This window comes from Tyto alba, unplaced genomic scaffold (genome assembly GCF_018691265.1).
Source record: "Tyto alba isolate M040663 unplaced genomic scaffold, T.alba_DEE_v4.0 Super-Scaffold_3, whole genome shotgun sequence".
NCBI lineage: Eukaryota > Metazoa > Chordata > Aves > Strigiformes > Tytonidae > Tyto > Tyto alba.
Window position 1 is genome coordinate 9,412,337 of NW_024881304.1, and position 21,780 is coordinate 9,434,116.

The window sequence follows — 21,780 nt, forward strand, 5'->3', positions numbered from 1 at the left end:
TCCCACTGACTTGTTCAGCTCCTGCAGTCTGACAGTCCCCAGGCAGAATCGCAGACCCTTCTCCAGCAAAGTTCCTCCCCCTACAGAGGACACCTCACTCCGTCTCCGGGATACAGCTATCGAGCAGCAGCACAGAGGACAGGACACAGCCTGTCTCACAGTTCCTCAGAAACATCCCTCCCCTCCGCCTCATACTCCAGCCCTGCCCACTCGGTCTCCACAGACTCCTCTGCCCTGTTTGCGGGGAATTCGGGGTATTACAGCAGCCAGCAGCACTCTGGCAGCATCAGCAGCAGCCTCCTGAAGAAGAGCTGCCCCGCTGCTGCCGCCAGCCCGGCACAGCAGACGACTGTGGACTCTCTCTCCTCCGAGTCGGGCTCCCAGCCCTGCACAGGCGCGTCGGGCTCCACCTCTGCTCCCCAAAGTGCTAGGTCACTACAGTCAGACTTGCGGACTATCAGCCTGCCGAATTCTGGGCAGTCTGTTCTCTACCAGGGCTCCCGGGGGGCAGTGATTGCCAATGCACAACACTATCCGCACCGCGGGGGAACCGGTGTCCATCAGTACAGACTTCAGCAGCTTCAAGGTTCTGGAGTAAAGACTCAAACAGGACTTTCCTAGGGCTGCCTGGACTCCAGGAGGACAAAACTGCCCATAGCTCCTTCCAGTCACCTCTGGAAGTGGCTCCTGGGCCAGTGTTGGGAGCTCGCACCTGATGCTGGGGTGCCAGGGGTCAGAGGCTGAGGTCTGAAATGCACGGGTGAGGTTTGTGAGCAGTATTGGCCTCTGGCCTTGTGGGAGAACGCAGATTTCTCTGAGGCAGAGACTGTAGCAAAGCTGTTCCCTGACGTGTGGGTACACTGCAAAAAAAAAAAGAAAAAAGAAAAAAAAAAAAAAAGGCAAAAAAAAAAAAAAAAAGGCAAATGGTTCAAGTGCAATGACTGTGGTGCAGCCTCTGTCTCTTGTCCGTGCCCATGGCCATAGTCACTCCCACAGTACGGACATCTTTTTGGATACGAAAGCAGTTTAAAGAAAACATTGGGGGAAGTTGAACTCCAATCCCAAAGCTCTCTTTCTAGGTCAGGTTCTCGGTGCGTTCTGGGGAGGGCTTCAATCCGTTACGATCATTCCAGTCACAAGCAGGTGAGCGCACACGGCTGCCTTTGGGCCTGGGTCGCCACTGCCACGGTCGGAGCTTTTTCCAGGCCAACGGAGTCTCCCCAAATGTGAACTAGCAGGGGCTGGGCGGGGGGTTGGAGTGTGCGTGCCTGTCGCTGCAAAGGATCTGGGATGCACTGGCGCGGGGGCCGCGGCCCTGGCAGGTCTGTGAAGGGGAGCGCTGCTGGGGCAGTGCTGCCACCTGCCACCGCGCCGGGGGCGGGGGGGCCTGAGAGGTAAAGTGACGCTGTGCCGAGCTGGGGGGTGGGGGGCTGCGGAGAGGGGGTGGGGGGTGGGGGGTGGGCCCCCCCCCCAGGTCTGTGCTGAGCCGGGCGCGCCCCGCGCAGCGCGCTCTGTGCAGGGGGGGGCCTTTCCCAGCCGCCGTCGCCCGCCCAGCGTGGCAGCAGAGCCAGCCCAGACACAGTGCGCTGTCTGTTCAATTCCATACGATTGCCAGCTTCTTTCTCACTTGTTTACTGTAATATCGGGCGTGTTTTTATTTATCTAATTTTATATTCAGTTATAACCATAGTAGGTTAGCTAATATACGACAGGTGTCATCCCTGGTGCTGCAGTGGAACTTCTTTCTCTTGGATAACATAATGCTGTGAGTCTGTCTCCCCTGTCTTTTCAGATGCACAGTCTTCTTCCTTTTTTAGGACTGTTACAGGTTTCTCTAATTCACAGTTGAAATCAGGTGTTTGTTCAACCTAGGGGAGACTTTTAAAATATTGAAACAAAGAGTAACTTTCTCACACTGTCTGGTTGTGAGCGTGTTGGGATGGAACTTGTCACCCTGCAGTTGGGTGTCTGTATACTGTATAAAATAGGTGTAAACTTCACTCGGCTTAGCCCTGGGGGTGCAGCCTCCCCTTTCGTGCTCTGAGCAGCACGGGGCAGGCGGGCTCTGCCCTGCCGGGCGGCGGGAGGGGGCGGGGGGGGCCCTGCCCAGAGGCGCCGGCACCTTCGGGAGCAGCAGGGGGGCAGGAGGGAGGGACCCCGGAAAGCTCTTGGAAAGGTGGGGGCTGTAGCTTCTTACTCTAGTGGAGTTTTTACACCATGCTGTAACATTTGAACTTTCACAAGAGATGTAATAATTTTGATAATAAAAATACTTAACTTGAAAACCAGTATTTCTGAAAGTTTGTTTCCTTGAGCGCTGGTGCCCAGGTCACAGGGAGGGAGGGGGGTGGCGCACGTTGGCTGTCTCTTCCCTGTCCCTGCGGGGTAAACGAAACCTTGCAGAGCAGCCCTCCCTTCTGCCGGCATTTCGGGGGAAGCCAGGGGCTGCTGGAGGAGCCGCAGCTCCTGAGGAAAGGGGAATTCCCCCGAGCTTCCTGGCTGGGGTTTGTGAGATTGCGGCTGCGCTGCTGCTCTTCTCGCTCAAGCTCTTTTGGGGAGGAGGTGGGGTGGGGGATGTCCCCTGCACGACTGCGCCTGCTTCAGGACCTGGTTTCTGGTGCACCGGTGCCCAGGGTGTTTAGTTCTCGCGCTCCTTCCCTCTTCCTTAGGAAGCCTGAGACGGGCTGAGCCTGGAGCGGGGCCTGCCAGCTGTGCCAAGTGCCGATCCTCAAAGCCGACGCATCCGTGGTGCCGATCCCCTTCAGTGTTTGACCATCCTCACCATCAAAAGGTGCCGCCGCACCTTGTGGGACGGGCTCTGTTGTGGCTCATCCCGTCCCTGTGCATCCCCCAGAAGAGTCTGGCTCCATCCCAACACCTTCCCCCAAAGCAGCTGTGGGCAGCAGCAAGCTCTCCCCTCCTCTCCCCGGGGCTGACCAAGCCCAGCCCTCGGCAGCGCGTCCTGTACCGGGGACACCAGCGCTGGCCAAAGCTCTCCAGATGGCCCAGAGGCCCCCAGGCTGCCCCCGTGCTTTCACAGCCTCGAAGCCGTCCCCGCTCCTCCACCAAAGCGTGCCACTGGACCGACACGCCGCGTGGGTTGTTTTTTTTTCCACCAAGACGCAGGAATTCGCTGTTTTTTCTGGGGGCTCCTACCAGCCCGCATCAGCCAGTGAGTGACAGCTCGTGGGGCACCGTGGCTCTGCGGGGAGCCGGGGAGGGGCAGAAGGGGAGGGTTGATAGACGGGACCCCCACCCCACCTGCAGCCTTGCCCCAGGGTGGGACAGACCCTTTCCCTGGGCACTCGCTTTGGCCAGAGCCCCCCCTCGCGTGCCAGCCTGCGTGGATAGATGCTCAGGCCCTTCCCCACCACAGCTCTGACGCCCACCTGGCCGCTCTCCCCACCCCCTGTAGCTGTGCCACGGCCGGTACCCACCCACTGGGTCCTCCGACCTCCTTGCAAACCATCTCGTCGTTCCCAGCAGCGCCTGGAGGAGCCCATCCCCATCCTCCCCACACCACAGGGCTCCAAGCTGGTCTGGTTTGAATTATATTTTTCAATAAGGTTTTGTGAAACACCGTATCAAACTTTGTACTAAAATACAGATATATTACAGCTACTGTATTCCTTTCTCCACTGATTTTCTTCTTTTTTTTTTTCTTTTTTTTTTTTTTTTTTTTTCCAATTCAGCCGGCAACAGCACTCACAAGCTGGCAAGACCCGGGCGCTGCCGGGGCCGGGCATGGGGTTCCCTGCCGGCCCCGTTCCAGGGAGGTGGCTGCCGGAGGGACGCGGGCACGGCCAGGCTCGGGGCTGGCGAGGCTGTAGGCAGGAGCACCGGCACCTACGCCATCCCGGGTGACTTTGGCTTCCAGCCGGTGTTTTGGCACAGCTCCGTCCCTCGCCGCCGCCCCGCAGGGCCTCGGGGCACGACTTACCTGCGCTCCCGCCAGCCCCGGGCACCCCGGCTCGCCGGGCTGGGCGATGGTCCCTGCAGAGCCCTCGGTTGCCAGCCTCCCCGCGCCGTGGCCCTGCCCCGTTGCCAGCGGCTCCTCAGCCCAGGGCCGTGCTCCCGCTCTGCTCCCCGCGCCCGGGTCCGGCCCTGCCAGGGCCCCCCCACGAGCCCCTGGCCTGTCGCTTCCCCGGGGGGAGCTGAGGGCCCTGCCCTGCCCGGGGCCCTGCAAACAGCCCCCGGCTACTCGCACTGAGACGCGGCCGGTGCTGAGGACTTTATTGCATTGCAAGGGCTGCGGCGACCTGAGCCCCCCCAGGGGCCCCCACACACACTGGTCTGGCCAGCGGAGCCGCAGCCGGGCTGTGGCCGCCGGTGCCGGGGAGGGTGTTGGTGGCGGCTCTCGGGGTGCTCTGGGGGTGTGTGGGGGTGTGTGTGTGTGCACGGTTGAGGCTGGGTCGTGCTCAGAGGCTGCCGGGCTCAAGCTCTGCCCCGGGCAGCAGCCGCTGGCTCCCCACGGGCCATCACCACGGGCCAGCGAGGTGCGGCCAGGGGCCACAGCCAGGATGCCGGGGTGGGCACAGAGGTTCCCAGGTCCCCCCCTGGCCACGGTGTGGCAGGGAGAGCCTTGCCATCACCAGTGGAGATAAAGCACCGTATGGGGATGGGAGGGAAGGCGTTTGGCAACAGCCCGCGGCCAGCTCGGGGAGGGGGCTGCCGGAGGGGGGGGGTGGGGGGTGTCCTCCTGCACCTGCCTTGGGGGGTTTTGCATGTTCAGCTGCTCCCACTTACCAGGGCTTACATTCAGCGGCGGCACGAGTCGGGTGTCCCAGCGGCCGGCAGCAGCGAGGCCCCTGCGGTCCCCGTGCTGGCGGGGAGCAAGCGGCAGCCTGCGGCCCCGGGCCACGTGCGGGGAAACACCATGTCCTGGGGTGGGGGGCGAGGGAGCTCGAGTCACTTTACCCTGTTTAGAGAATATGAATTTACACGTAAAAGTAGGGGTTGGGCCCCGTCCCGGCTGCTGGGTCCCCCGGCTGTGGAGACAGGATGACGGAGCTGTACAAAATGGGAGCGGGGAGGGGGCCGGGGCCCGGAGCAGCTGGCACGGGGCATCACTGGGCGCGCGTTCAGGTGGGAGGCAGCGGGTCGGGAGTCCTGGGGATGTAGAAATCTGTTAAAAACTCTGAGATTGTTTTTTTCCTTGAAACAAAACCGCAGTTGGACGCTGTTCTCGAACGAAGCGGGTTTGGGGCATCCTCCCCCGGCGGCGGCCCACGGGCGGCAGGGGTTGCGGAGCTGGCGGGGTGCGTGGGATGGCGGCACCGGCGTGGACATGGAGGTGGCTGTGGAGGCGGTGAGTGGCCGGCGCGTCCCCGGCGTGGGCGGCGGGGCCCGGGGGGCAGCACGGGACGCCGCGTGGCCGCTGGCAGCAGACGAAGGGCGGGGGACAGGGAGGGAGCGCCCGGGCTGCCGGCCGTGGGAAGAGGGTCCTGCTGCGGGCGCTCGGCCTTATATCCTCTGTGGGGAGAGCACAGCGCATTGGGGCCAACGTTGGGCAGGCCTCGCTGTGCCATCGTGCCACCAACACTGTCCCCACCTCTGCTGTCCCTGCTGCCTCCCTTCCCCATTGCTCCCTTGTCCCCACTGCCCCGCGCAGCCAGGGTCCCCCCAGCCCATCCCAAGCGGGGCCGCCCGGCACAGTCGCACCCAGACACGCGGCACGGTCAGGGCTAGGGGACGGGACAGTGACACTCAGGACTTACCGCAGTGCCGACAAAATCTGTGGAAACAGAAGAGAAGGCGTCAGGCGGGGCAGGGGCTCGGCAGCCCGCTCCCACGCAGCCCGGCCTGCCTCGCTTTGCAGGTGGCAGTTAAGCCCACGGGAGCCTCGCCCGGCTGCGGGCTGCCAGAAGGGCCGAGCCCCCCGGGCTATTCCCACCCGGGATCCCCCCCCCCGGGGGCTGTGGCGTAGGGCCCCGGGACCCCCGAGGGCGCAGCGCTCACCTTTGCTCTCTGTCTTGAGCTCCTCGTGCAGCAGGTCGTTCTGCCGGTTGCCGAGGACAAAGGCCAGGAAGGAAAGGATGAGGGCGTTGAGGATGCCGATGATGGCCAGGATGTAAGCCCAGCGCACGGAGCAGTCGCCCAGGGAATACTTCCCCGTCTTCTCCCCGCACATGTCCCGTATGGTCTCTGCATCCCAGCCGTCAGGAAAGATCATGCAGCCCAGCACCAGGCAGAGCGCTGCAAGGGGGAGAAGGAGAGGGAAACGTCAGGGGCGACGTGGAGGTGGCAGTGCCAGGTGCTGAGCCCCCCCCAGTCAGTGCGTGAGAGCAGCCCGTGCCTGGCAGGGAGCCCACCTCGGCCCCCCGGCAGCCAGGCAGCGCGGGGGGGGTGACAGCCATCGCTGCCCCGGGTGACTGCATTTGCACGTGGCTGCTCCAAGCTTGGCCCCCCCACACACGGGGACTTCAGGGTCTTGGATTCTTTGAGCAGCAACCGCAGGATCAGTGGGTCCCCAGGGGCTTTCCTCCTCACCGCAGGCTCCCCAGGTGTGGGCAGCAGCCCCCCACATGCTGTGGGCAGGGATGCTGCCTGCCAAGGGGGTCCTTGTCCCCGGGAGCCCCCGCACCCGGCCGCCCCATCGCAGCAGGGAGCACCGGGAGGAGCGGGAAGGGAAATGCCGAGACAAAGCCCATGACTGTCGAGGTAGGGAGGCAACATTTTTTCTGACCACAAGTACAAAAGCTCCTCGTATCAGCTGGGAAGGCTAAAAATATTAATGGTGTTGGAGAGCGGCTGGGGCACCCTGTGAGTATTTTTGTCCTGGGTTAGGGGTAGAACTGAGAGGTTTGTGCCCGCACAAGTAACAAGGTACCTCCCCGTCCCCTGTTGCTGGAGGGACAGCAAACACCCCGGCACAGTGGCAGCCGCAGGGGACGGGCAGCCGGTGGCTCGGCTGGCGAGCTCTTGGGGTGCTGAGGTGCGCTTTTAACTCCCCTCAGTAGGGAAGGGAAATCCCAGGATGGGGAGGAAAGCGCCCAGGGCATCACACCGGGACTCAGCCCAGCCCTCACATCCCGATGAGCTGACTGCTCTCCCCAGGAAAGTGCAGGGACACCGACGTGAGTCGCCCTCGGCAGCCCACGCACCGGCACAGAGTGCCGGCTGCTGCCTGGCCTCTGCCTCCTCCGTCCACGTTACAGACCTGATTGGTAAAAGTGCCTTTGCAGGCAGAGGCGAGCTCTGCGAGCTGATCTGCCACCGTGCACAGCCCCGCTGCCACCCCGGCACCGCATGACTGCAGAGTGCGCTGCACGCACGAGGAGCTGACACGCCGGCGCCTCCGGCACGTCATCACCGGGGACTCCCAGCCAAGCACAGCCACGTCTTGGGGAGCTCCCTGCCCACGGGGACCAGGCCAACCCAAAACCATCCCCTCTGGAAGGAAACGTATCATCGGCGCCAACGCTGTGTGCTGCGCAGCAAATGGTGAGGAGCAACCTGGCCTGCCTGCTAACCTGGGAACCTTCAAGCTAGATGGCATTTAATTCAGCTGAGGGCCTGAATTAAAGATGAGAAGTGGTAGACCTGTGTCAGAGACTCTTCCCAGGAAAGATGCTAAGAGGATTTTAGGATCCGCTGAGCTCCCGGTGCAGTGCAGCTGTGAAAAAATCTAAGGAGCTCTCTGGCCATCCCCATCCCCAGCAAGGGGGTTATTTTGCCCCCGCAGCGCTGGTCAGGCTGACACCACCCAGCCTGGAAATGGGCACAGCTGTAACAGCTCTGCCGAAATCGGTGAGGCCGGAGGAAAGCACGGCAAGGGAAGCGCTCCAGCTGCCTGGGTGGGCAGCAGCCCTCAGCGCCAGCCCCTCTCAGCCCAGGAGAGAAGAACAGGGCTGTGCTCCAGCGTGGCAGAAGGCAGCAGATGTAAGAAAAAACAAAACAAAACAAAACAAAACAGGTGCCAATTTTACCTGGTGCAGCAAGGACCTGGGCAGGCTCCTGGATTTTGTGCACGGCCCTCGGTCAGTCCTTCACAGGAGCAGAACAGCAGCCCCTGGGTCTTTCCTTGCACTCTGCAAGCATCAGTATTTCACCTGAATTTCCGTGCATTTATTTGGGCTGCAGGTGCATCCAGCTACTGGGAAAAGCGGGAGCTCATTAAGAGCCTGCTGCTCTGCAAACACCACAGCTGCGTGGGTGAGGGTCTCCCAGGACATCAGCGGGTCCCAAACACGGCACGACAGGGCAGTGCCATGGGAGGCAGTGGATTAACGTGCTGGAGGGCAACGGCACTCACATGGAGGACACGAGAGACGGTGTTCAAGGTGGAAGTAGGGAGCGGCTCAAAAAGGTACAGGAAAAACACACAGCACGTGAGCCACCCGTGCAGCGGGTTGTCTCGACACAGCCGTGGGGGACAGGCAGCGACGGGCACTGCCGGGAGCGCTGGGGCTAGCTCTAGCCTGCATCTGCTGGCCCTGGTCCCTCCTGTTCCTGCGTGCCTGCTCCGCACTGGCACCACGGCGAGGGGAGCCTGTGCCCTGGCTCACAGAGCAGCTCCAGGAGCTCTGCCCAAGATCTCACAGCCTCCGTTTGCCAGAGAGAATTAAACCACAAATTTACTACCAGGGCAAAGGAGCGTGCCCAAGTCACCACATGTACCCAAATGCCTCTGCTCGAGGGCAACTGGCCTCTTCCCACGAGCCGCTCGCTGCTCGGCAGCTCCCCGGGAAGGGGCCGTGGCACTGAAGGTAGGTCCTTTCCCAGCGAGGAGCAGTGCAGCGCTCTCCCCGTCTCTCCTGTGTCCCCAGCATCAAGCCAAGTCCTCTGCTCTGTCACAAGCAATTGCCTTTTTCATGTGTCCCCAGGCTGCCCGATGTCCTGGAAACACCTTCCCGTGCCTGCAGCAAGGAGCGACACTGAAGTGCAGAGCAAGATCAAGGAGGGGATCCCCACACAGCCAACAGGCCTCGGCGCTGCCCTTTTCAACAAGCCCCTCGCAGCGGGTCTGAGGGGGTGAGGATGGGGCTCTGCCTGCCTGTCCCTCTGCCCACAGCACCTTTCTGGCAGCACCTGCCTCCAAACACCCTGAGGTCCCTTGCAGACCTGCAGGAAAACCTTGGGTTTTGGTTAAAACAGCCTATTTCTACGCCTTGCAACAGCAGGAAAAACACCAAGTGATGACTCCTACAAGAGCCACTATTACGGCGGAAAAAAATAACCCAGCTCCTGTTCATTTTGCTTTTAATTCCCATTCTTCTGAGGGTGTGGTGCCAGCCCCACTGCCGATGGCACCGAGGACAGCTGGCCACTTTGTCACACCCTGGATCTGCCATCCCTCCCCCTGGCCCTGGGCTCCAACTCCCTCTTCCAGCATTTTCCCAGTTGGAAAGATGGATTTGAGACTGGGCATTTCAGTGATCACTGAGGCAGGGTGTGTGCAGAGGGAGGACAAACAAGCTGCAGTTTGCAGGGCTGTGGGATCCTGCTGGGGCTGGGTCTCCGGCCCCAGGGAAACCGGCATTTCATTGCTTGGTTTTTGAAGCTGGTTCATGGCTTCCTACTCCTCGATGCTCCCTTGTCAGGGTCTCCTAGAAATGAAATGGACATCTCAAGGGCTTTTGATAGCCTCACAAAAGAAATTAATTGAAGGGAATCCAATGTTATGACTCAGGCTGCAACACTGGAGAGAGAGATGAGGAGGCTCCTCCTGGCAGGATAACATCCCCAGCAGAAGGTGCCTTTAGCTAATTTGGACCATCTGAGTAACCTGTTTGCTGAGTATCACAGTTATCCCAGCGCCCCTCAGTCCTGTGCAGCTGTGCCTGCAGGATTCAAATCTTTTTTTAATCACTTTTGCTGCCTACTTTAGTCTGTAGGTTCGAGTGAAGACCGGCTTTTACTGCTCTTGCCTGCCATGGGTGGAACAGGCTAAGGACATGCCCTGGAGCTGAGAGACATGGCCCCCCACCTCGAGCACAGGCATGCAGAACATCACACTGCCACGGGACACACACAAGGGATGGAAAACTGGAAGATGTGGGAGCAACTGGGGGAAAACCAGCAACTGCTGGGTCCCAAAGGGGCTTGTTAAACCTGGCTTGGGGACAGCGAGGTGTTTGGCCCCATGGGCAGCAGCTCACCCTCCCTCAGGTTCAATGAGCTGACCGCCCCTGCCCTCATGCACATCACTCCCACCTTCACTGCAGACACGCCTCTCTGCTGGGGGTATTTCAGTGACACCCCCGCAGCCCCTCATTTCTATCTTGTGTCAAAGGGGAGGAAGCTCTGGGTGCCATATCTTCCACCGTGCCCGTGGCCACTCGCCACCATGCTGTGCCATCAGCACATCAGGGGTCCCCGCTGGAGATCCCCAACATGCTGTAGCTGCTTCTAATAAGGAAACCTCTTGAGAGCTGAGCGCCGAAAGGGACGGGGATAAACACAGGCCCCTCCCCTCTCCTAAAAGTAAAAATCCTTCAAAAATAAATTACAACTAAAGGCAGCATGCTCAGGAGGTCTAGCACTGGCCATTTACACAGACAGGAGCTCCCTTACGGCATTTTGCTCCACAGGCTGTTTCTGAGCCAAAAAATCAGCAGGATTCAGAATGGAGTTATGCATTTGCATGAATCAGAACTGACAGTTACTTTATCTGGAACAACAGTTACGGGATGTAAGCTCCGGGACACAAGTGGCTCAGCCCCCCCCCGCAGGTCCAGAGGCCCATGAGCAGCCACTACGGGAGGGTTACGCTGCCTTCCAAAGCGTGGGGCTGGCTGCTGCCCAGCTCAGGGCGCTGGCCGGACACGAGGGCTGCGCTGTGTCTCTGCTCCTGTCACCGCTGCAGGACAGAACTGGCAGGGGAAGGAGAGGGGAAATCTTCAAGAAAGCTTTTTTGGGGGCCAGAACCCGGTAACTCAGCAAATGCAAAGGTTTTTTGCAGTGATGTCTTCTTTTTGCTGCAAGGTCAGCAGGTGGAGGCGGTTCACCTGGAAGATCATATATTGGCAATATTTCTCCCTTGGGCAGAGAAAGGGCTGGAGGCCACTTCGTCCTCATTCCCAGCAGCTGTGCCAGTTAGACTCCTACCTGGTTTGGAGCAGTGGTATCTGTCTCTTAGTTTTTCATTAAGAATTTAAATGAATGACTTTTATATGTATGAAAACAATTTTTTTGAAGCCTCAAGCTCTCTCCAAGAGGAGCTGTCTCTCCAGCAAATTCTAGTTGGGAAGACAAGCCCATCCTGACGTGGCTCAGCAGAACCACCACATTGCCACCGGCACCAGGGAGTGTTTTGGGGTTGTGGCATTCGCTCAGGTCAGACCCTGCTCTGCCTTAAGGCTGCAGCCACCCCACTGCACCACGCAGCTCAGCCGTGCTCGGCCTGGCAGTTGGCAACAGGGTCCCCAACCACCCCTCTCCATGGAGGTGCCGAAACGATGCCGTGCAGCTGTGCCGTGTGAGGGGTCTCAACTCAGGTGCAGGAAAACGCAGCTCAGGTGCAGAAGGTGAAACTGCTGATCAAGGCTCTGCCTCTGCTCCCAGTTCACATGCTGGTGGGTGGGAAGAGGCCCTGAGAGGTGGGTGTAGCTCGGAAGAGGGTCTCCCAAAGGAGAAAAGGGCTGAGATGGATATGTATTATCAAATTCTCCATTGGGCAAGGTGCCTGGACATGGCACAATTAACTCCAGAGTGACACTGATAAAGACAAACCCCAACCCCATGGCCAATGACACGGCCCTGGGTGGAAGGCACCCCGTGTGTCGTGCTTGTGTCTGGGCCAGGGGAGCTGGAAGGTCTCACCACACTGACTGCTGGACTTGAAGTGTGGGGAAACGTCTCTGAACGTTGCCAGTCACCTCCTCTGTGCAAGAGCAACTGTGGGCTGCCTCTTTTGACCTTCAGTAGACTGTAAGTACAAAATCAAAGCCCCCCTGAAAACAGAGCCCTGGACCTGCTCAGAGTGACCACCCTCACAGGAGGGATGTGGGTGCGGTGCCACGCAGAGGTGGCTGGGGTCTCTCACTCCGGCATTAGTGCTGGACACTGGGACAACTTTGTTCGAAGCTCAGAATTAACTCACGGGGTGACCATGTCTTATGTTACAGCAGAGAATTAGGGAATCCGAGGAAATATTCAGGCTCCTGGTCAGCCACCTCAGTGCGTGGTGGTGGTGGTGTATTCCTGTGCTCCAGCCTCCAGCAGATGACTCTGTGTGGTCACTGGAATTGAGGCATCCACCAAATCAGCCCAGCTGCCTTCATTTTGCTCCTGCACCTGCCCTCCATGGAGGGTGGACGAGAGGGATCAACCACACAGCCCATTTCTCATCAAGTAAGCATCATCCCATGGGACTTTCTGAAGGAGTTCCTCTGCTAATTTTGAGGACTGGGGTGGCATCAGGGTACTGTCAGTCATACAGTTGTTGATGTGTTCATGTTAAAGGCCCATTTCTGGTTTTATAACAGAAGGATTTAGCAAAATCTCCAGTTTTACATTACTGGGATTTTGAACAGGGCAGATGGCTATGTTTCTGTTTGCAATAAAGCAGAGTCTTTCCTCTTAATTAGATCCAGTTTCCTCCTAGGAGGGCAGTGGCTTTTGAGCTGGAGCTTTCTGTGAAGCTCTAATTAAACCCTTCATTGATTGTCGTCCACTAATTAGACATTGATGGTTTAAACTTTTTTCTTCTGAAAGAGATACTGAATTCCTGATCATCCTGCTCCTCATTTTTCTCCTCTGAAGAGCCCACTCGTGCCCTCACTCAGCAGCCCTGTTATTCTGCACCGGCCATCCCATCGGGATGGGGTGGACCCACCTCTGCGCCATCTCTCTGCCTTTTATCTTGTTTACCTGGTTTTCACCAGTGAGACCATGAAACTTTGGGCCTCACTGTTGCTCTGCCATAGTGGTGCAAGTCCTCCTTCAGCTAAAACCTCACCGAGGCAGAAGGAATGCCTTTCCCTCCTCTGCCCCTTCAAGCCCTCTGCTCTAGCACGACCCTCTGACCTCCCAGGTGGGTGAATCTCCAAAGCTTGGTGCCACACTGTACCAGAGCCTGCGCCAGGCCACATCCCTGCCCTACCCATGGGATTTGGCCCATGGTGTCCTCTCCGTGGGTCACGGCAGCTCCTTCTCCATGCACAAGGTAACACACTGACCTGCATCTGACTCAGACGTGCCCAGGGAAGTTCAGTCCTGCCCAGCCCCTCCCCAGACAAGGGTCCTTCTTGCCAGGACACACCACCCCACCGCCTCTGCATCCTGCCCCTCTCTGATGATGACACCAGCCTCTCCTGCAGGACAGAAGCTCTCTGGTGCTGCCCCATCTCAGGGCAGGGTGGATGGTCAGTCTCTGTTAATTCCACCTTGGACTTTCCTCGACACAGAAAGGCTGTGTAGCCATGCTGCTCTAGGAGACCTCCGAGCCAAGCCACATATTCAGGGTTCTCACAAGTGCAATTGCGAGCAACACATGTGTAGCCTCGAAGTGTGAGCTGGGACAAGCCCCAGGGCAAGGTGAGGGGTACCTAGAGGTGGCAGCAGCAGGGTGCTGCTGCGGCCACCCACTCCTGAGCCAGGGAAGAACAGGAGGCACCGAGGAGGAAGCCTGGGGCTGCCTTCTGTGCAGTGCCCTCTGCCATGCAGCTCCCTGTGCAGCAGCAGCCCCGGCCAGGCACTCCGAGCCACTTGATTAAGCTGCTGAAAATTGGTAGGATTTGGGCTCTGAGCTTGCCTTAAACCAGTAAATCTTCAGAACAGGGAAAATTAAAGATGAAGGAATTTCCCAATAAGCCAAGGCAGCTCCGGGTCTGGCTGTGATCCTGGGTGAGGAGAGGTCAGGCTTTCCAGCCCAAGCCAGCTGCAAGGGAGAGAGTTTGGATAGCTGCAAGCCCCTAGCGTGGGGGGGCTGTATCCTCCCACATCAATGACTGGAGCCCTCCTCCCAGGAAGGAAGGACTGGGGTCATTTTGTTAGGAATATGAGGGGCTCTTGAGTCCTGGTGGAAGCTCTGGGTCTATGCACAGTTTGTATGCTGTGGGGGGTAACACAATGTCTTTCCACATGTGGTGAAACTGGAGAGAGAAGGAACTGAAGGGTCTCGCTACTGGGGGAAGCTCAGCATCTCTTCTCAGGGTCTTTTTCCCAAAAGGTCAGACCATCTGTGAGGACAGCTTGGAGGGATCCTTATTAATGTATGCATCAGGTCTCCTTCAGGTGAAAAGTTTGGGTTATTGTATGGTGTCCCTTTGAAGAGTGAGTCTATGAGGGTTTTGGGGTACATCTATAGTGGAGTTTCTTTTGTGGAGGAAGCTAAGGAGGAGCTAGAGACAGGGCCCCTTTTGGGGGGAATGGCTGGGCTTGAGCCTGGGGTCACTTCTGAGGAAACATCAAGGTAAATGTGTGGTGTCCCTGTGTGGGAAGCTCTGTACTCGGGAGTTCCGTTGTGCAGAGAGCTGGGGAAGGTCTGTACTCACAGCCCGTTCATGATGCTGGAGAGACAGGGCCTGGGCACAACATTTCTTTAAGGGGAAGCTAGAGGGTCTGTCTGTGCACAGGTGCTTTTACAGGGCTGGGGGGTCCATGCGTGGGTTCCTGCCAGTGACGGGGTCCCTTCAGGGGCTGGGGAGTTCCCCTACAGTGGATATCCCCTAGGGACAGGCTTGCTCAGGGATGCCCTTGGGACTGGGTAGACAGTGAGGCTAGTCCCTGATGTGAAGTGCTCTGGGGGACCTGGGTCCCCAGAGGCTGGTCCCAGGTCCAGGGTGTCCTAGGGCAACCTTGAGGCTGCTCCTTGACTCTGTAGCACAGTCCTTATTGTAGGATGTCTCAAAGCTGGTCCCGTACTGGGGTGCCCCAAGGCTGGTCCCTGGCCCAGGGTCTCCTGGGGTCTGCCAGGGCCTGGCTGTTCTGGGGTGCTCCAGGTTGTCCAGGTGCCCCAGGGCTGGTGCCTGTTCTGGGATCCCCTGAGGTGGGTCCCTGATCCAGATTTTCTGCTGAGTCCCAGGGATCTCTGTGGTTCCTTGGAGTCAGATCTTGCCTGGGGACCCCTGGGTGCCAGTGCCCAGAAAAGGTGCCCATTCCTGGTGCTCTGTCATTGCCAGTGCCTGGCCTGGGTGTCCCAGGAAGCCCTGGGGACAGTTCTCCACTGGGACACCCCATGGCCCTGCAGTGCTTGTACCCTCCCCAGCTTCCTTGAGCAACCCTGGTGTTCCCTGCGGCCAACCTCTGCCCAGGGAGCCCCAGTTGCCAGTGCCTGGAGCCAGTGCCAGTTTCTGGTGCTCTGTCAGTGCTAGTGCCAGGACTGGGTGTCTCAGGAAGCCCTGGTGTGTCCTGGGGCCAGTTCCTGGCCAGGATGTCCTATGGATCCACAATGCTTACACCCAGCCCAGCTTTCTCAGGCAATCCTGGTGTTCCTTGTGGCCAGGGGCCCTGTTGCCAGTCCCTGGGGAGCCCTGGGTGCCAGTGCCCCAAGCTGGTGCCTGCTCTTGGTACTCTGTCAGTACCATTGCCTGAGGGTGTCCCAGGAAGCCATGGGGCTGGTTCCTGGAACCGCGGCCCCGCAGTGCTTGGACCCAGCCCAGCTTCCTTGAGCAACCCTTGTGCTCCCTGCGGCCAGGGGCCCAGCTACCAGTGCCTGGGACTCCCCTGATACCACAGCCCGCATCCCCCACACCCATCACCCTCCTCAACACCCGGAGAAGGCCCCTCGGGGGGGTTATGGGGGGGCGGGGGGTACCTGCCAGCAGCTGCATCCAGGCGCAGATCTTGTAGACGGTGGCGGTGTTGCAGAAGAAGAAGAGGGCGAAGCAGGTGATGCAGCCCAGCGTCAGCACCATGGAGAGCAGCACGAAGAAGGCCGCGGCCTGGAAGGCGCCCGAGGGGATGGTGCTGAAGTCGGTGAAGGAGCCGCGGCACGACAGCTCCCGGCCCGCCAGCCCGCTGCCCACGCAGTAGTGGAACAGCCCAAAGTAACCGGGCTTGGGCGTGTTGACGCTGTCGCCCACCCAGTAGGGTTGGATGAAGACCACCACGTTGATGATGGCGAAGCAGATGGTGAAGATGGCCCAGAGCACGCCGATGGCGCGCGAGTTCCGCACGTAGTTGTCATGGTAGAGCTTGGAGGCTTCCTGCGAGGGCAGCATCCTGCCGGCCGCCGCGCTGCTGGGGGAAGGGGGGGGAAAGGGGAGGGGGGAAGGGGAAGGGGAGGGGGGGGGGGGACCGCGACGGCGGGGAGCCCGCCCGGGATGGGGGGGGGGGGGGGAAGGGGGGGGGGCCCCCGCGGCCTAGGCGCGCCCGCGGGCTGCCTGCCCCTGCGCCACCCGCGCCGCCATCTTGGCTGCCGCCTCTGCGCCCCGCGCGCACCCCCGCCCTGCGCGCGCGCGCGCGCGAGGCGCCGCGCGCCCCCCCCCCCCGCCTCACGCCACTGCGGAGCCGAGCCCGCCGCGCGCGCGCTTCCCCTCCCCGCCCCTCCCTCTCCGCGAGGATCGGGCCCCTTCGGTTCCGCCCGCCGAGCGCTCGGCTCGGTTCGGCGGCGCTCGGCTCGGTTCGGGCCGCCTCGGCAACGCTCGGAGCGGGTCGGTGAGGCTGAGGCGGCGGGCGGGCCCGCCCCGCCCCGCCCCGCCCCGCCCCGCCCCGCCCCGCCCCTCCGGGACCGCTCCCCGGCCCGCTCGCGCCCGGCGGCGGCTGCTCAGCCCCGCCGGGCCCGCCCACGGCAGCGCCTGGGCACGGCCCCGGTTACCGCCAGCAGGTACACGCGTGGGCGGGGCCGGAGCAAGTCCGTTGCCGCCAACGCGGCCGCGCACGCAGTGCGAGTAGCAGGGCCCGGTGCAGCACGTCTCGCGTGCCCTGGCAGCGTGGGGCCGCGGGACACGGGTGGGCCAGTTAAGACGCGCCGCGCTCGCTGCTGCCGACCTCCAGCTTTCACGAGAGGCTCCGGGGGCCTCGTCCTCTCCCCGCGGCGCGCCAGGGCTCGCAGCCGCTCCGCCGGCCGGGCGGGCACACGGAGGCGGAATAAACTTCGTGTTCCCCCCCCCCCCCAAGAGCGAAGGAGCGGCGCGTTAACCCCGGTGCGAGCTGCGCCACGGCGCTGGCACCACCCCCGGCGCTGCCGCCTCGCGTCCCACCCCGGGAGCGGTTCCGTTAATTAACACCCCGCCGGGGGATTCTTTATGGAGCCGTTGCCCCCCGTCTCAACGTCACGTCCCCCCCCCCTCCCAGCTGACTGGTGCTGCGGGGCGCAGCCGTGCCCCCCCCCCGGGCACCCCGCTTCGGGCTGTGCCCCGGCGCGGCGCGGCCCGATGACGCGGCTGCCGGGCGGAAGGGGCGCGGGGCGTGCCGCGGCGCTGATTGGGGCGGCCGGGCGGAAGCGGCGGCGGCGGCCATGGGGCGGCGGTGAGCGGCGGGATGGCGGCGGTCCGCGGCTGCCCCCCGGCGGGCTCCGGGGACCGCGCCCTGGCCGAGCTGCTGCTGGAGTTCTCCCGGGCACAGTACCGCGCCAAGGACGGCGGCGGCGCCGCCCCGAAGGTGGGAGGAGGGGGGAGGGGGGGGGGGGGTATCGGTGCCGGTGCCGGTGGGCGCTGACCGGTGTTTGCGCGCAGGTGGAGCGGATCGAGCGGCGCTGCCTGGAGCTCTTCGGCCGCGACTACCGCTACAGCGTGATCCCCAATGCGCACGGCGAGGTCTGCGCCCACTACCCGCGGCACATCGTCCTCCTGGAGCGCGACGCCGGCCGCGACCTGTAAGGCCCCCCCCCCCCCCCCCCGGTTCCCCCCCCCTCCCCCCCCCCCCCCGGAGCGACCACCGGCGGGGGCGGCTTCGCGTTTTTGCCCCGCGGAGCTCCCGCGACGGCCGGGGGGAGCCCCGCCGGGCTGCGCTGCGGCTAATTATAGCCGGTGGTGTCAGGCGCTGGGTACGCCGCTGCCGGGGCTCCCCTCGCTGCCTGCCGGGGCTGCGCTCCGCTGCCGAGTCCCTCCGGGCTCCCCGAGTCCCTCCGGGCTCCCCGAGTCCCTCCGGGCTCCCCGAGTCCCTCCGGGCTCCCCGAGTCCCTCCGGGCTCCCCGAGTCCCTCCGGGCTCCCCGAGTCCCTGGGTGAAAGCTGCCCGAGCTGAGCCTGTGACGGGAGGGGTGCGAAGGCAGCGGGGCGCCCAGCCCAGCTGCTCGCCCCAGCAGCTTTGGATCCTAACGATTGCTGCGCTGCTGCTCACCCCGGGCGCTCAGAAGGGCTCGTGGTTGGGAGCGGGGCTGTGCGATGCTCCCCGTCTTGACGAAGCACCTGTGGTCTTGCTGGAAGGTCTCTGATTAGAGAAACTTTAGTCTGGAAAGCATCTCGGAGCAGGGGAGGCTGTTAGGGGCTGGACAGACAAGACAATCTTGACAGAAATAGTCTGCCTTCACCGTGGGTCAGTGGGTGCTGATGTTCAGTGAGGTAACGGGAAATGCTTGCTTGCAGTTTAGTGCAAGTCTAGGCCAACACATTTCTGGACTTTGACCCACAAGCTCAGAATCACGTTGGTCTGGCTGAGCGTTATCTGCTCCCTGCAGCGCTAATGACAGCCTCTCATTTTTTATTTTCTATTCCAACAAAACATAATGGAATTTTGCAGTCTTAACTGTGTCCGTGACCAGAGTAACGCATTCAGAAGGATGGTGGTCACTGAGTTCCCCTCTCATGTCCAGGTGCTTTGCCTGAGGAAGGCAAACCACGCTGGCACGTGGGCGAGGTGCTGTAGGAGGGTGTCTGTGGAAAACAGCCCCAGCTGATTGCCAGGTGGGAGAATTTCTGCTTAACGGTTAGATCAGATTAGAAAATATTAAACCCCTTGCTGCTGCAAAAAAAGGGAAGCTGAAGTCTGAAGCTGTCAGTGTAACTAGGAGGGTCTTTAGGGGGAAGAGAAACCAAATGCTTCTGCTTTTCCTGCTCTCTCAAGAGGAAAGGGTGCTTAATTGTTCTGATAAGTATTCAAAACAAGTATACTCACACTCATTACCCCTTTTTCTTTCAAGACTTTTGTAAACCGTCAGTGGCAATTAACTTTTTAAATGCTGCTTCTTTCCAAGGCTTGATTTGCTGTACCAGAGAGTCACAGAAACAGACTACCCTTTATCATCCCTCTCCTCCTGATTTCTGGGTGATAATCTCTATAAAAACTGCTAAGCAACTTTTAGACAAATCCAGTTTTTAGTTTTGTCGTTGTACTATATGGAATAATTATGAAATAGAGACTGTAGCACTTCTTGTGTTACAGAACACAAGAACCTCTTCCAGTGAACGGGACGCTCCCTCTAGGACTGAGATTCTTTGGCTGCCTTTTATCTTTGTAATGCTCTTAATTAGCTGGTAAGATTTCCTGAAGCTTGCAGAAGACACTTCACACCTCTGAGAGCACCAAGGTTTTTTGGAAGCAGTTCTTGCTTATGTGAACTCTGCGCTGCCCCGTCAGTTCTGCTGGTACAGCTGCTTCTGAAGCTCTGTGGGGAACCAGCAAAAAATGAGTATTTGTAACACAGATCAGTTTCCTGATCCTGTTCATTCTGTGGCTGGGCAGCTGCGGGAAGAAAGGGTGTTGCTTCATCAAAGTTTGCTAGCAGTACTCTGAAATCCAGGCAGGTACATGAGGTAGCAGGAGGAATTTGGTGTGTGGTTTTGGTCTGTATGTCCCTTGGTCAGGTGCTGCTTGTGAGGAGCCACAGAAAGTATCAGAACGTGTCTGTCAGCCAGGAGTGCCTTCCCTGTGCTGGGAAATCTCTGATGTCCCCCCAGAAGGAGAGGGCAGGTGCTGCAGGCAGTGGAAACGGAGGGATGCACTCAGTTCTTGACTCAGTCTTAGAGTTACTGTGACTGTGTCTGATGAAAACATCCACATCTCCAACACAGGCCACGTCTCTGGTTTCACCTGATGATCCTGTTACGTGTCTGCACTCCAAACAAATATGAGCAGTTGCATGTAATCTAACAGTGTGAGAGGAAATTCTTTGGTCCCAATGCTGTTATGGCTACCCAAGGAGAAACATCTCTGCTTCAGGCCTGTCTAAACTATACAGTTGCCAAAACAGTTGTTTGCGCTAATAGGAAATGTTTCCCTTGTATTTAAAAAGATTAATTCAGATTCGGGATCTGATTTTAGGGGGAGGGTGGTCAGGGAATTAATACAGAGATAAGGTTGCCCAGCAGTATCTTCTGGAAAACAAACTTTTGAAGAAAAAAAAAACAAAACAAAACAAAACAAAAAAAACACACACACAAAAAAAAAAACAAAAAAAAAAAAAAAAAAACCAAAGCACCCAAAAGTTAAAAAAAAATTAAAGAGTTAAGATACACGACATTCCTTCCACCTCATTCTCTAATTTGTGCCAGGCAGCCTTAATGATGTCCTTTCACGCTGCTCTTGAAGTGCTCTGTTTTCTGCATCTTTTTCAATAGATTTTACTCTTACCGATGCTGCATTTAATCACTCGTCCCTGTAAGAGCATTGCACCTGTTTTTCAGACCAGCCTTCCCCCTCCCTACAGTAGTCTCGGTACAACTGTGTTTACTTACCATGTTTAGCTCTTGTTTATCTCTAGTTTTACTAACAATGATTCTTGAGACAAGGAGAACAGAGCGCCCTGTTTGTAGCGCAGCAGTGACGAATAGCAGAGCGGGTCTCTCCAGCGTGTGCTCAGGATTCCCCAGGAGCAGGCACAGGAGCCTGGGAGAGGGGCTCATCCTTCTGTGACCCCGGCGGGGGGCTGGGCTTCAGCTCACCCTGCGTCCCGGGTCCCTGCCAAGCTGCTTGGACTCATTCCCCAGCGCTGTGATGTCTCTCCAGGGAAGCACAGTTAGCGTGCTGAGAGGTGAAACCTGTTGTCTTGCCTCAGCTCCTGGGGAAGTGCTTCTCTTACAATTTCTAATCTTCCAGGCATTTGATTTTTGCTGAATCCCATCTTCTGGACTTAGAAGCAGTGCCATGGAGGTATTATGGTAACATCATATTAAAGTTCTTGTTTACCTCTGTATTTGCTTTTGCAAAGGAAACATAAAGACAGCTGGAGCAGAGTGCAGGATGTGTCTCTTCATTGTGTGTGTTCATTTAAAAACAACCCCGCAATCAAATCTATATTTCAGAATCTCTGAGAGTTCCAAAATAGTTTGGTATTGGGAATTATACACAAAGGCATCTCTTCTCAAGTTGCTCACAGACTGTTCCTGCAACATGTGTTATTCACAGAGGATCTGAGGATCCAAAATCTGAGGAGGAAAGCAGATTTCAGAGCGGAGCTCTTGGCTGTTTGCAGTGACAGTGATGAGCAGAGTTTTGGTGGTGTTGATCAGGCACATGCTTTTCTTGCCTGCACACTTCCTCATGCACTGCCATGTACAGTACACTGTCTTAACATTTTCCTGTCTTTGCACTTAGCACCATCATGTCCACAACATTTAAAGAAGATTAGCTTCGGTTCTTGTTCTTTAAATTCTGGAATATGTCAAAGCTTGTTGGAGCTGGACAGCCAAAATGGTTGTCTGTGTCGGGAAACATCAAAAACCTTAAGCCTCTGCTATGAATTCTGAGAATCAAATCCTTTTTTAAAAAAATAAAGTAGGATTTGAAGGTCTTGTTTGCTGTTTCCCTGCTCCCACTGGCACCACTTTGTATAATATTTTCCATAAACAGATCAATTTCCATGTTAATAATAGATTATTTTTTTTAATCCTTCCTAGAATGACAGCTGCAGGTAGTTTGCTCCACACTCTCACTGATTCTGAAGCTTAGCAACTTTCTTAACTTCCAGTATAAAGATATTTGTTCTTAGGCCAGCGCTGTCTTTCGCCTCTGAGTTC

The 21,780-nt window shown here is 58.7% G+C and overlaps 3 protein-coding genes across 6 annotated transcripts in view; 2 read left to right on the forward strand and 1 right to left on the reverse strand.

Annotated features, from left to right (window-relative positions):
- The window catches only part of SETD5 (SET domain containing 5), a 69,099-nt gene extending 66,811 nt beyond the window's left edge, over nt 1-2,288 (forward strand). For both annotated transcript variants that reach the window (XM_042799702.1, XM_042799703.1), the window contains exon 24: nt 19-2,288. In XM_042799702.1, the coding sequence (XP_042655636.1) occupies nt 19-621 (603 nt within the window). In that variant the 3' untranslated portion in view covers nt 622-2,288. The remainder of the gene's footprint in view (nt 1-18) is intronic.
- A 1,250-nt stretch (nt 2,289-3,538) lies between these two features.
- On the reverse strand, nt 3,539-16,317 carry LHFPL4 (LHFPL tetraspan subfamily member 4). Its single transcript, XM_032994963.2, has 4 exons — nt 15,701-16,317; nt 5,959-6,195; nt 5,718-5,734; nt 3,539-5,472 (listed from the first exon to the last, which is right to left on the reverse strand). Exons 1-4 carry the CDS (start codon nt 16,104-16,106, stop codon nt 5,464-5,466), a joined length of 669 nt encoding a protein of 222 aa, XP_032850854.1. The 5' UTR covers nt 16,107-16,317; the 3' UTR covers nt 3,539-5,463.
- A 1,008-nt stretch (nt 16,318-17,325) lies between these two features.
- MTMR14 (myotubularin related protein 14) overlaps nt 17,326-21,780 on the forward strand; it is a 34,448-nt gene continuing 29,993 nt past the window's right edge. For 2 of the 3 annotated variants that reach the window (XM_032994921.2, XM_032994922.2), the window contains exons 1-2: nt 17,342-17,487; nt 17,562-17,701. In XM_032994921.2, coding sequence (XP_032850812.2) covers nt 17,368-17,487; nt 17,562-17,701 — 260 coding nt within the window. In that variant the 5' untranslated portion in view covers nt 17,342-17,367. Of the gene's footprint in view, nt 17,488-17,561; nt 17,702-21,780 lie in introns of all 3 variants that reach the window. The other variant, XM_042799610.1, reaches the window with a different exon arrangement.